The 12,808-nt window shown below is 35.7% G+C and overlaps 1 protein-coding gene across 1 annotated transcript in view; it reads left to right on the top strand.

Annotated features, from left to right (window-relative positions):
- Positions 1-12,808, top strand: part of RYR2 (ryanodine receptor 2) — a 443,307-nt gene that overhangs the window by 246,994 nt on the left and 183,505 nt on the right. Inside the window, exons 24-26 of the mRNA XM_059830672.1 lie at positions 2,030-2,133; positions 6,452-6,535; positions 11,641-11,800. Coding sequence (XP_059686655.1) covers positions 2,030-2,133; positions 6,452-6,535; positions 11,641-11,800 — 348 coding nt within the window. The remainder of the gene's footprint in view (positions 1-2,029; positions 2,134-6,451; positions 6,536-11,640; positions 11,801-12,808) is intronic.

The raw sequence follows: 12,808 nt of genomic DNA, 5'->3' as shown, positions 1-12,808 counted from the left end.
AAGTAGTCCTTCTTACTGGAGACTATACTGAATATTTATTAATGCAGATTACCCTAGGTCTTAGAAAGAAATCTGCAAATAAATATTTTCAGTGTCCACTAAAAGATGTTTCTCATTTTAGCTGCTAATGATTTTTATCAAGTAGCTTGACAGTTGAATTGCTTGTATTGCTTGTCCAAAGAACATTAATCCCATCAAATGAAGATAAATATCCCCTGGAGTTTGTAAAAATTTTTCAATCCAAAACATAAACAAATGACTGCTGTTCAATTTTATAATTATTATGAGCTTGGATCAAAATGCAAAATTGTTACTCAGAAATGTTACAGAGAAATGTGAGATTTTTTTCCATGAGATTACACTAGTACTCAATCTAGTTTATTTACAGTTTAGTTATTGTTATAGAAAAACACAGAACTGGCAAAAGTAGAAGATGATAAATAAAACATAAATTTCAGCTATCAGTGATCCATGTTCATATTCACTCTGCAGGTACTCAGGTATAATTAATACTCAGGACTTGAAATTAGAGAAACTATAAATAGGTTACAGTTTGCAGATGACTGTTTTTCCTTACTCTGCTCTAACACAAAATATTTATGTCCCAATATTATGATTTAAGTGTAATCTTAGACACTGCATATGGATTTATTGCCATGATGCTAGAGCTTTTTCATGTTAAGATATTTATGTTAAAATATCCAAAGAAAAGCTCTTTTATTTGATCAATATGCAGGGCAAGCAATCAGTTTGTGTGTGATAGATTATTTTTCTGAAAGTCAGAAATTTCATGCCAGTTTATATGCTATTGACTTTCTTATCCTTTTTAGACATCAAATCTGATTCTGTATATGAACAACAGATGAAGTTGTTGAGAACAGATTATACCCAATTCAATGGTACCACTTCACTGAGAATTCCTGCCTCGGTCTTTTTTTGGCTAAAATAATGTAAAAGCCATCCTATAGTCACCAAATAAGTAAAGATCAATTTGGAAAAAGTGTAAAAAATAGGTTTCTTAACTTCAACTGTTAACATTCCATTTTCCAGCAGAATTGTCTGATTGAACAAAAGTTGTCAACAGTATGTTATTTTTCAATAACTTTCACTTTGCAGCTTTAAAGATTAATATAAATGGTGAGCTTATGGTTCATGAAAGATGAACACAAAAGTTTAATATATGGATAAAGATGTAGCCTCAACTGAGCAAATGTTAAAAATTTCATTGGTATCTCTTAGTTAATATTTGCAAACTGATGCTTTGTATCAAGCCTTCTAGCAATACATAATCTTTGTAGATTTTGATGACTGAGCTCTAGCATGATAAAGATGCAAAGCTGATGGCAGTAGAATGCTCAGTTATCCCAGCCTCTCAGGTTGCCCTTCTTAGTTATGGCCAGTATTAGACTAAAACTGTATAGAAGTAGTGCAGGTGAAAAATGTTTTTGAGACAATTTTTAAGTTTATAAGATGTAGGATTTTGTAAATTACAGTCTTCATGACTCTGTTGTCACTACAAGAAAAGTAAATTAATGTTCCAATCATTTGTGACTTCTGAACAGTTGCATTCTGCTTGCATACTACTGGACATAATTAAGAAGGAAACATTTTCTGAATTAAGAGATAAGGTAGATTTATCTGTTATATCGTTACTTGCATAGGGTAAGGACTTCAGTACTATTCATATCAACATATTTATACAAACTGGATGCGTAATTTTTCAAACATGGTGCTGAAGATGAGATGTTATTTTATGGTGTATGTCAAAACATAACGTAGATTGCACTATTCTTGAATTTTGCATATTTGTTGTGAACATCTGTATAATGAAATGTACAAATTAGCATTTATTCCACTTGAGGTCTGCAAATCTGAAGTTTATTTGGAAATGCAAATTCTGCCTTACTTGAACAGAATGATCTTGCTCTGAGAATACAGAATACTTTCTGGTACTTTGTGTTTTGGACTGTTTTTATATTTCTTCTAGTTGTTAAGACACATTAAACTTATTTCTTTACTGTCTTGTTAGGTTAGAGATGACAACAAAAGACAACACCCATGCTTAGTGGAGTTCTCAAAATTGCCGGAGCAGGAAAGAAATTATAACTTGCAAATGTCACTTGAAACACTGAAGTAAGTTGCTAGAACTTTTGAAGCTTATAGTGAGAGTTTCCTAAGAAGTTGCAGTTTCCAGAATTATATGTTGACATGTGAATTACAATTTGATGTGTACGTGAGGGTAATAATATGAAAATTAGGGAGTGAGATACTTTAATCAAAGATGTATTTGGCATTGAAAATGGTTTTGATAGTCTTCTTTTTAATATCTACGGAATTTTAGAATTATTGTGGTAATGCTGATTATGAAATGGCAACTCAGGCAGTTTTCATCTAGTTTGGAGGAAAGAAATAGATCCAAGCTTTGAAAAAAAATCTTCGCTTCTCATGTGGTTTAATTCAATTTAGTTTAATTGCTTTTAATTTTCTTTATTGGTAAAGCACACTTTGACAATCATTAGTTATTTTTTGGACGTGACTAATGACAAGTTTTGCTTCAGGACGCCTTGCCCCTATTTTTGTATCATCTGTGCATATTGCCACAAAACAGTAGTAGGCATTCCCTCCTTTGTGGATGAGCGGTGAGATGTGTGAATGTCGTGGAAGCTCTCCAGTTGGAACGCTAGAAAATTTCAGTGGGATGTTAATGGGCTTGTTCAAATAATCTAGTTATCTGGCTCACAAAGATACAATTCCTCATCTCAGCTTTGTCAATCAAGCAGGTGTGAGTTTTTACTTTGCTGCAAATGCTTTGAAAATCTATTAGTGTAAGTAATTTCTTCCATAGGTAGCACTGCATGTAGCCAACATATCAAACTGATAAATGCCCAGTGATATATGTGGTTCTCCAGTCACTCCTACTAGCAGTCCATTGAAATCTATTCATTATTTTGTTTTGTTAAAATATAGTTGCTTTTTCCTGTTCAGAGCGTTAACAAAGGATGACTATCTGCATGTGATATTACTTTTCTAGGAGTATTAGTACTATATTATTAACAAATTTGCCATGTAAACTGATAGTGCAATATAGTGTTTACACTCGTAATATGACTTTTATGTCCTCATAGTAGAAAGCTAGGTAGAACACTCCTCCTAGAATTTCTTGTAGTGTCCTTCTCTGGTCAGCTTCTCTGCACTATTTACTGATCCACCATTCCCACAGTAAGTAAAATTACTCAACAAAGAACCTATGACCCTAAGTGTTAAACAGTTTCTGGAGGCATATTTTGGCATTATTTAGAGATAAAGCATTCAGAGATAAACGGTACTCCATTGGAGGCAAGAAAATAAGTTCGTATTTGTCTTCAGCTAGATATTAGAATTTCAAGGGAAGCTTTTGAGACCCCTGTCAACACCACAATGTGCTAAGAATCCTGAATAGCTTCATCCTTGCCATTTTATGAAACTACAAAAGATGATGTCATTAACTTCTCCTACAGTTGGATCTTTTGCAAGAATAATCTCTATAATATGACTCAGGCATCATAAAAATCATGCTCTCAGAATCAAATGCACACTCCTAATGTTTCACTAAATATAAAACAAATTTTAGTGGTCCCTTCATGATTACTGGTTCAGGACCCAATGCTTTTCTAAATCTAACCCATGCAAAAGAAAAAATAATTTGCTTTTATAAACATATAAATTATGGATTACTTTTATTTTAGTAATTTTATTACTTACTCTAGAGAGAGCCTTTTCATTAAATCGATAGTATCCAACACATAAAGCATTCAGTCTTTCTAGGGATTTCAAAATTTATATGCTTACTGAGCTCAGTCTTCATTTCATTCTTGTATTAGTCCTTGTTGTCTGAAGTATACAGTTTTAATTTTGCAATATCATGTTGTATTTATCACGTAGACGCCCATTGTTCAGGCACTAGAATATGAGTGTCTCAGTTCATTTCTGCAGACTTGCAAAGGTGAAAAACTCAGTGCACTAATCCATTCTAGATGATCCATACTGTAATGGCTTGAATTGTAAGCTACTTTCATTAGTTCTTTACTAGATGTTTCTAGTCTATTAGCAGTGAACCTCAATGGGGGAGAATGGGGAAGAGGGAAAGAAAATGCTGTTTTAAAACTACCTCTAATCAGCTATATGCTATATTATTTACAATTTGCATCAAACTGCCTACTACATATTTGAAGTCGTTGCAAAACACTGAGAATAACTCTTAGTGTAATTGGGTTTTTTTGTTGGTTTGTTTCCAGTTTTGCTGCCAGCTCTAATAGATGAGAGAGGCAGAAAGCAGGGAAGTTCTGAGTCATATTATCTAACACAACATTTCTTTTCAATATATTGAGATCTCTGTATATTTTTCAGTATCATTGAATACTTCTATGAATTGTAAAAATGTCATATGAAATGTCAAGATTCAGGAATGAGTTACCTCTGAAAATGTCATGGGACTAATATATGCTTGCTCATACTGTTTCTGCACATTCTTATATATATTTTGTGGTTTGATATTGTATTTTTTTTTTTTAATGCTTACTATTTTGTGACTGACATTCCCGTTTCTACCTATTTACTCAGTTGTATGTGACAATTGCATGTATCAATATTATGCTGAGGGCTGCATTCAGCCACTTCTAGCTTTCTTGTTTAGCTTTGAAGTGCTTTAGGGGTCTTTCAGGTTCTACCAGGACGGATGAGTCTGACTGAAAAGTAAATGGAAGTGTAATAAAAATCTAACTTTTGGTCTCCAATTGCCTTTTTATCCTGCTGTGACTCTCTGATTTGAATTTGCTGTGCCTGGGTGGAGGTAATGTAGGGTTCAAATTCCTGTCTTACCTTACAAGAAAATTAGGATTAGCAGGGGTTAGCTCCTCTGTACTGCTTTCCACTGTTAGATATGTTCTCTTACTTACGCTGGTGATAGCTGCATAGGAATCAGGTACGATTTATGCCAATTGAAATTTATCTGCATGGAGTATTCTTAGCAGATAGTGTGTTTTGCAGGAGGTGTTCACTGCATGTTCATTTCCTCATATCTGATTTTACTGTCTAATTTTAAGTCAGGGTTCACAGACCATAATAGCAGGACTTGCTTCACGTAGCTAGCACTAAAAATATGCTGTAAGAATCTCCTTCCAACATGCAACTCATCTACCAAGAGAAATACTTCTGGAGCAATATTTATGCTCTTTTTTTCCCCAGTCAGTTCAAGAGCAGTAAATACAGTTAAAGCAAGACTAGAAAATATTGTTTTAACTGGAGACAAGAACAAATAAAAACCTTTTTTTCCAGCTTTCTTCCACGTTGGGAAAACTGGGAATGAAGTCCAACGTTTACACTTGTGATTTCTTCTGCATAATCAGTTCCAATCAAAGATATCAGTGTCGCCCTCAGATTTTGAGAAACTTCTGATCTGACTCCAAAGTGGTCTCTGGCTTTTGTCCAGGATTTATTTTCATTTCAATGTCAATATTTTAGTAACGCACCTAGGTTAAAGAAACTAAGACTTGATAACCCAGTATTGAATGTAAGTGCAGGAACAAATAATTGATGAGTTACGGATCAGATCCTGGAGATGAATGTGACTTAAGATTTATACTGCTGGATAGTGTGACTGTAAGGACAAGAAGAGGTCTGAAGTAATCAGAAACCCAATTAATACTGTCAACCCTGTTGTAAGGTTATGTAGGGAGTGTTTGTTTCTGAAACATGCTGCATCTTGCAGAGTCAGGCCAGAACAGGCTGCCTGGGTCAGTGGCTCTGTGGTAGAAGCCCTGTAGTACACAATATACCCTATCTAGCTTCAATCCTTTTCTCTGAAGTGGATTAATGTGCAACATCTGTACTGAGCATTAAGGTGGCAGTTTTAGCCTAATGCTTATCTTGCATTCTGCTGTCAGTCCTCTCTTCAGTAGCATGTCCTAACAAAATCCAGATCCAATTAAAATCTCTGAATAACAGTCTCTCTTTGTAAAGAAGACACATTCTAAGGATAACAAGTGACATTTTTTGCCTTTTCTCCTTTCATCAGCTTTGAAGTAAATAACATAACATAAAAAGATTTTGATATAAAACAGTATGAATGAGTATATAAGCAGTATGAATCAGTATTTAAAGCAGAAATATATATTTCAAGGGCAGGGAATCTTTCAACTGATTCCTCATATAGATGAAATAGACTGTATGATAGTTCCATCTGGAAATAGTCCACTCATAGTTTTACTAAAAATTTTAGGAACATCTTGTGGCATTTTCTTAACAGTATCAGAAAGCTTATTACATATACAAAAAGGCTGATGTTGATCCTTCCATACTATATTGTTGTCATTTCTGTAAGTCTCCTTTGTTATATAGTGCCATTTATATACCCAGCAGCAACTCTGAATATGGAAACATTGGCAGTAATTTATCTCTGATTTCTATGTCCTAGAACCCTGCTGGCATTAGGCTGCCATGTTGGCATTGCTGATGAACATGCTGAAGAAAAAGTGAAAAAAATGAAACTTCCAAAGAAGTAAGTTGAAATTCAAATGCATCTTTTTGTTAGGCAGTGTGAGTTAAGCGAACTCTATTTTAACAATTTTATATTTATATTGCTAGTTTTATTGGTACTTGGCTATGCATGTATGCATATGAATTTTCAGAAATTTACACACACCTTCATCCGCACCTTTTCTTTTAGATGTTTACAGTCTGATGTGTAGACAAAGTTCAGGTTTTCCGTGATTCATTGAAATGTCTGGCATTCATTGTTACATAGTTCTTTTATATATGAAGTGTACTGCAGAAACTTGATAAAGAATTTTTACAACAAACTTGTCAATATATTTTGCTGTGCTGCAGATTTTTAAAGGTAACCCTTCTGAAAGTCCTAGAACGGCCATCTAGTGACTTGAAGTGGAGAGAAGTGGTATAGCTGCCTGACTTTTTCCTGAGTGATTGTTTGGCAACAGCATCGGTAGGGCTGGGCTCAGGCTGGTATGGTATAGTGGCCTCCAGCACCGCAGCTCTGAAACCAGCTCTCAAGGCCCAGCCAAAGTGCCCTGGCTTCTTAGTACCAGTGTGCCCCCAGTTTGGGAATGAAGAATTTGAGAACTTTTTAACACAGTTGAAAGTAATGGAATGTACTTGGTGATAAGCATATGACAGCCCTATGGCCCAACATACATTTGAGCCCGTGGTTTATAATTTTGTCTAGATTGGTATAAAATTTAGTGGGATAAAGGAGGATTATAATGTGTATAAAACCAGAAAGGTAAAGGTCACCATTTCAGTATGAGAGAACTTCTGTGTGTTCTGTTATTCCCGAATTTAAATTAGTAATTCCGTTTCCTTGGTTATGACTAAGAGCAGTGGTAAATGCTAGTTGCTAACTTGCTATCACCAGTAGCAACTCATAGCTCTTTGCAGGGATGAGCTCTGTGCCGAGATAGATGTTACTCTGCTATTGCGTATCTCCATTATTCACGGTTGCCTTTCACTGACCCATACCTTCATATTTCATACACTGCATCCCTAAGACCAGTATAATAACCCTAAGCCCATGTTTATCTAAAGCATGCCTTCCTTTTTCCTTTTCTGAGCCAAAAGCACATGCCCCATTCTGGCAAGGCTCCTACAGGCTTCTGGGTAATAGTTTACTACAAGGTAGCTGTAAGAACCTCGACCCTCAAGTCTTTGATATATACCATGCTGCACTGATTTACATACCATTGATACCACAGTTTTTCCGAATCCCTGATGTGGTCACTTCACAAGAATGAATGAGAATAAAAGCAAGGGATTACTTTAAATTCCCCAAAACTGTTCTTCAGTTTTGGTATCCCAAAATAACTGCATATAAGACTAAAAACAAGATATATTTAGGGCCTTCTGTATTTTTGTTCTGAATTTCCTGGGCAGAAATGTATATGCATTTGCAAGATTGTTCAAGTGAATTAGCTTTGATGCTTTTGAAATTTGCAGCTAAATCTCAAGGCTGAAGACATTATACTTCCTAATTTAAGAAGAGTGATAATGCTGAGTCTTTTTAATGTCATCATTAACAGTCATAACTTTAGAAACCTGAGGTCCTACTATACATACCAAGTCAGGATTTTGATACCTCACATACAGTGGATAGAAAAAATGAGTAAAAAGTAAAGAAGAAGAAATTGTAGCTACATTCTCAATAGCATCAGATGTTTGTTGAGCAAAAATGGAGCAAAGATTTCATGATCTAGATACAGTTGTGTACATTTTTTGTGGGATACAGTCCTTTAGAGAAGAAGGGTTGCTCTTTCGCAGTTAGACTAGACTTCGCCACAATTAAAAAAACAAAAATAAAAGTTATAGGAGGTAGTGTGTGAAAAGCTAAACTTTTGATGGGAGAAGAGATGTCACTTCCTGTGTTTGCTAGTTATTTCTGTTTCTGTGGATGATACAAATGTGTTATCCCAACGCTTTGTCAACAATTTTCCCATGATAATTTATTAAGTTCTCATATCTGCCTGACACAAAAACTTTATGCTATTATGAAAAACAAAAGCAACAGACATCACTTGAGTGTAATTAGCTTATCTGCTCTACTTTCTAGTAAATTTTTCAACCTTACTTTGTATATTTTTGTCTGTCTTCTTAACTCTTTGCTTTATCATTTCTGCCATCCTGTTGTAACAGTGAAGATTGTAAAACGCTAAGAACAAGTTTATATTTGTGTCAGTCCTACAGAACTTTGGCATCATAGCCACAATGGTTACAACTTGGGGAAAATGACACTTTTAACTGATATTTTGCCAGAAATTTGCCTTTTCTAATACAGCATTACTCCACAAACAAGCTTTTCTGGACCATTTTGCACAACTAGCTGAAGTGTACAGCAAACACAACTTTGCTGATGGAAATTCTCTTTCTATTAGGAAGTTTTTTCCTGGTATAACTTTACTTTAGGTTTTTGAATAAAGCATCCTTCAATAACCTTTTATTTTAAAATACCTCCCTGAAATATTCCAAGTCTTTATTTTCATAAATTCTAAATATTTAGTATTTCTATGGTTTAAAACAAGAGTCTAAATGAAATGGGAAAGGACAAAAGAATTGTCAGAATGAAAAGTGTTTTAAAAAAATTTTGCTATGTTTAATTTTCTCTTGTAAAACAACTCACGTAGACTGCTGAAAATCTTTAATCAAGAGAGCATAGTATGGACTAAGATCACTTGAAAAGATATTTACCACTTTCTCTGTAACTTTAGGTGGTGGCACAAATAAAAATTCCATAATGCTTGTTATAAATCAGTGGCAGATCAATATGGTAGTGACAATATGCTGTTGAAGCAGTTAAATTTTCAGCTTGAAAATTATTCCACGCTACTTTACCTACTTCTTAAAAAAAAATTGTTAATGTAAGGCCAGCAGAGGTACTAAGCAAGATAAGACCAGTAAGATACTGATGAGCAGATGACCGGGTAGGAGCTGGGATTTTAGCTGCCTGCAGCTAAGGACAATTCTCCAACATGAATTTGTACACACAATATGCTTTTGTTATTTTCCTTAGTATCCATTGATACTTATCCTTGATAAGTATTCATTTGCATCCTGAAATAAGGTGTACACATCCTCTGTGACAAAATCATGAGCATCCTTTGAGACCCCTGGTTCTTTGACTCTGCTCTTATATTGAAATAGCTGTGGCTGTTGTAGCTTTTATATGCACACCATAACGCTTGTGTAAGGGAGTGTGACAGGAAAGAACATGGTAATTGCCAGTCTGACAAACATGTTAATTCTGTATGATTCACTATTTCCATTACTGACTGGTTTTACTCATCTCACTGAAGTGACTTCACAGCTACTTGAGGAGATGTAAGTGTGAGGGCAGTTAGTGAGTGCATGGGAGATAGCAGCACAACTGCCAGCTGCTTCCTTAATTCTGTAATAGAAATTTGCCAATTGGTAACTATATGAATGGTTGATTTTGGACTGACATTCTTGAATTGCTGTTTTCAGACTTAAAACTTCTTTTTTTAATGTGGTAATTTTGAAGGACGGTCCAATCTCATGTTTATAGATAATAATCCCCCTTAAATACTTGCTTGTTTTCAATTATTGTTTTCAACCAATAATTTGTTTAAATGGGTTTTAGAATAATTATCACAGAAGAGAATTAATTAAAATTTGTAAAGTATTTGAATATTTTAGAATACAAATGGGGATAAATACTGTTTCTTTTTCTGGATTTCTCTGTCAGTCCAAATAAAGAAAATACAAGAAAATGCCCAAGTTTTTTAGAAAATAATTAGGCAATTATTTAAACTAGCCGTTCTTTAAATACCCCAGCACCTCTAATTTCAGTGAGAGAATGTTGTTGTTTATTTTCCACAGACCTCTTTCGTTATGACCAAAACAGCTCTTTGCTTTGTCAGTACGCTCGAGGAGAAATACTCGGGGTACGTCCAGCAGCTCTGGCCTGGTCTCTCCTGGGGCCGCAGGGAAGCACCAGCTCAGGCACCTGGAGTGCCTCTGCCCACCCCCCTCCTCGGCCTTGGTTTCTGCAAGGCTGTTTTTCACACTTTTTTCCTCACTCCTCTCTGCCTGTGCAGCGTTTTGCCCAGTCTTAAAAATGTTTTCCCCGAGGCGCCACCCGCGTGGCTGAGGGGCTCAGCTGGGGCCTGCGGTGGGCCCCTTCCGGAGCCGGCTGTGCCCAGCACGGGGCAGCCCCGGCCTCTCCTCACAGAGGCTGCCCTGCAGATCGCCCCCCGGGAACCCGGGCACGGACACCCAGTACAGCCCCTGCCTGTCTCCCCCTGCTTTACTCTTCTGCTCCCCTTCCCCTGCACTTCCCCTCATCAGCTGTGGTAGGGGAGGCAACGTCCACCACCGTGGTGATGCCGCATAGTGTCGTAGGTTTTCGTTGTAAATGTAGTAAGTCCTGATGTGCTGCATCCATCACCATATGCATTATGTCCTTTATTGAAGAAGGTTTGGTCATAAGTAAAGTGGGAGATGACAATAATTGGTTCGGTGGGAACAACTTCATAAAAGTAAACAACACTTCGTTATTAGGAGCGCTTAAAATAGTGAGTTCTGAGGTCATGCTGAAGTTTGAAACATTTGCTCCTATGATTTGAAGGACAGTTAAGGTATGAGGTATTATAAAGACAAACTTTTATTAGATGGACTTCCTATGTGATCTTGAGTAAGCCATTTGACCTGCACTGTCTCCGACATGCCTATATGTAGTTGTACGTATGTCATGGAAGAATATATTTTCTTGCTTCAGTAGGAGGTAGGTAGAATTTAGTAAGTGTTGTGAAGTCTCAGAGGTAACAATAATAGCGTTCATATAAGTATTTAGATAAGCAACATCTTAATCTACTACTTTAAATATGTGAAAGTACTAAAATACTTTAAAAACATTTTTAGTTCAGACCATTTTGGCTAGCTTTCATTCCCAGCTGCTTCAGCCCATCAAGATGCAATTAGCTTGAAACAAAATCAAATGTCAGTGCTTTATTATTCTTTATGTTCAAAGACAGATTATTTATATAGATATATTGTATACTTGTCACTTTTTTCCTTTGGGGTTTCTATTAATTTTTTTCTTACTGAAAAGTAACTGCAAGTTCTGTGTTTTTTTGACAGCTATCAGTTGTTGAGTGGGTATAAGCCTGCTCCCATGGATCTGAGTTTTATCAAACTGACGCCATCTCAAGAAGCTATGGTGGATAAACTAGCAGAGAATGCTCACAATGTGTGGGCAAGGGACCGTATAAGGCAAGGCTGGACATACGGTATCCAGCAGGTAAGTGCTAACTTCAGTCGCTTGAAAAGTCACTTATCTATTGAGATATTTCACAGTTAAATGGGAATAATGGGGTTACAAAAGCAGGAAGAAGCAGCTAATGAATGCGAGTCTGTCAGTCAAAGAAAGTAAAAATACATAATTAAAGCAATCCTGCTAAATCTTCTAGCAGTATGAGACTCTTCTTTTACAAGCAGTATTAAAAAATTGATGGAATATTCTTGTATGCTGTCTAGATCTCAGGGTGAGAAAATTACATGCAGGAAGCTAATATGCTCTAGTATTTTAGGAAATGTAAATATTGACTTTCAGTAGGGGAGTCATTTAAATGTTTGCAGTCCTGGGAATTGAATAATTTTGTTTATCCAGGAAATTCAGAATGTAAACTTACAGTAATCACTTTGCTAATATGTTGTATTTCTGGCAGAGGCCATGTTTAACTGAGAATAGTTAAGTCAGTCTCCAAGTTCCAGTCCTACTTCAGTGGTTTTATTTCAGTGAGTAGGAATGCTACGTGGTAGGTATCACAATGCGTGTTGTAAGGGAGGGGAGTAAAAATTAAGTATGGTGGATTGTTAACAGCAAAACTCAGGCTCTTTGTTTTCTTTAAAAAAAAAAAATCAATTGGTTTTACAATGAACCTAATTTATTATTTTTCTAGACAGCTACTATATAATTTTTCCCTTAGGAGTTATATTTTCTATTCTTTTTGTGATTATTTGTGAATTTTATATAGGGAAAGGTGTCTTCACTTCTGTTAATAAATGTGTGGTAGCATATCACAGTGAAATTTTAGGAAAATTCACCCCTTGTGGAAAAAAAAAAGAGTTTTCATGGTTTTGCACTGGTCTTAAAAGATCATTATTTCTGCAAAAATGAGAAACAACTGTTTTGTAGGTACACACTCTTTCCTGCCTACAAACAGTGTTTTTGTTTTTGACAAAAATTCTAGTTATACATTTCAGTTCAGCACATTTCAAATTTTGTTTTTCTACAAGACCAAAACTC

Source organism: Gavia stellata, chromosome 2 (genome assembly GCF_030936135.1).
Source record: "Gavia stellata isolate bGavSte3 chromosome 2, bGavSte3.hap2, whole genome shotgun sequence".
NCBI lineage: Eukaryota > Metazoa > Chordata > Aves > Gaviiformes > Gaviidae > Gavia > Gavia stellata.
Note: the sequence above shows the minus strand (reverse complement) of the source record. Positions and strands in the feature narration are given on the sequence as shown.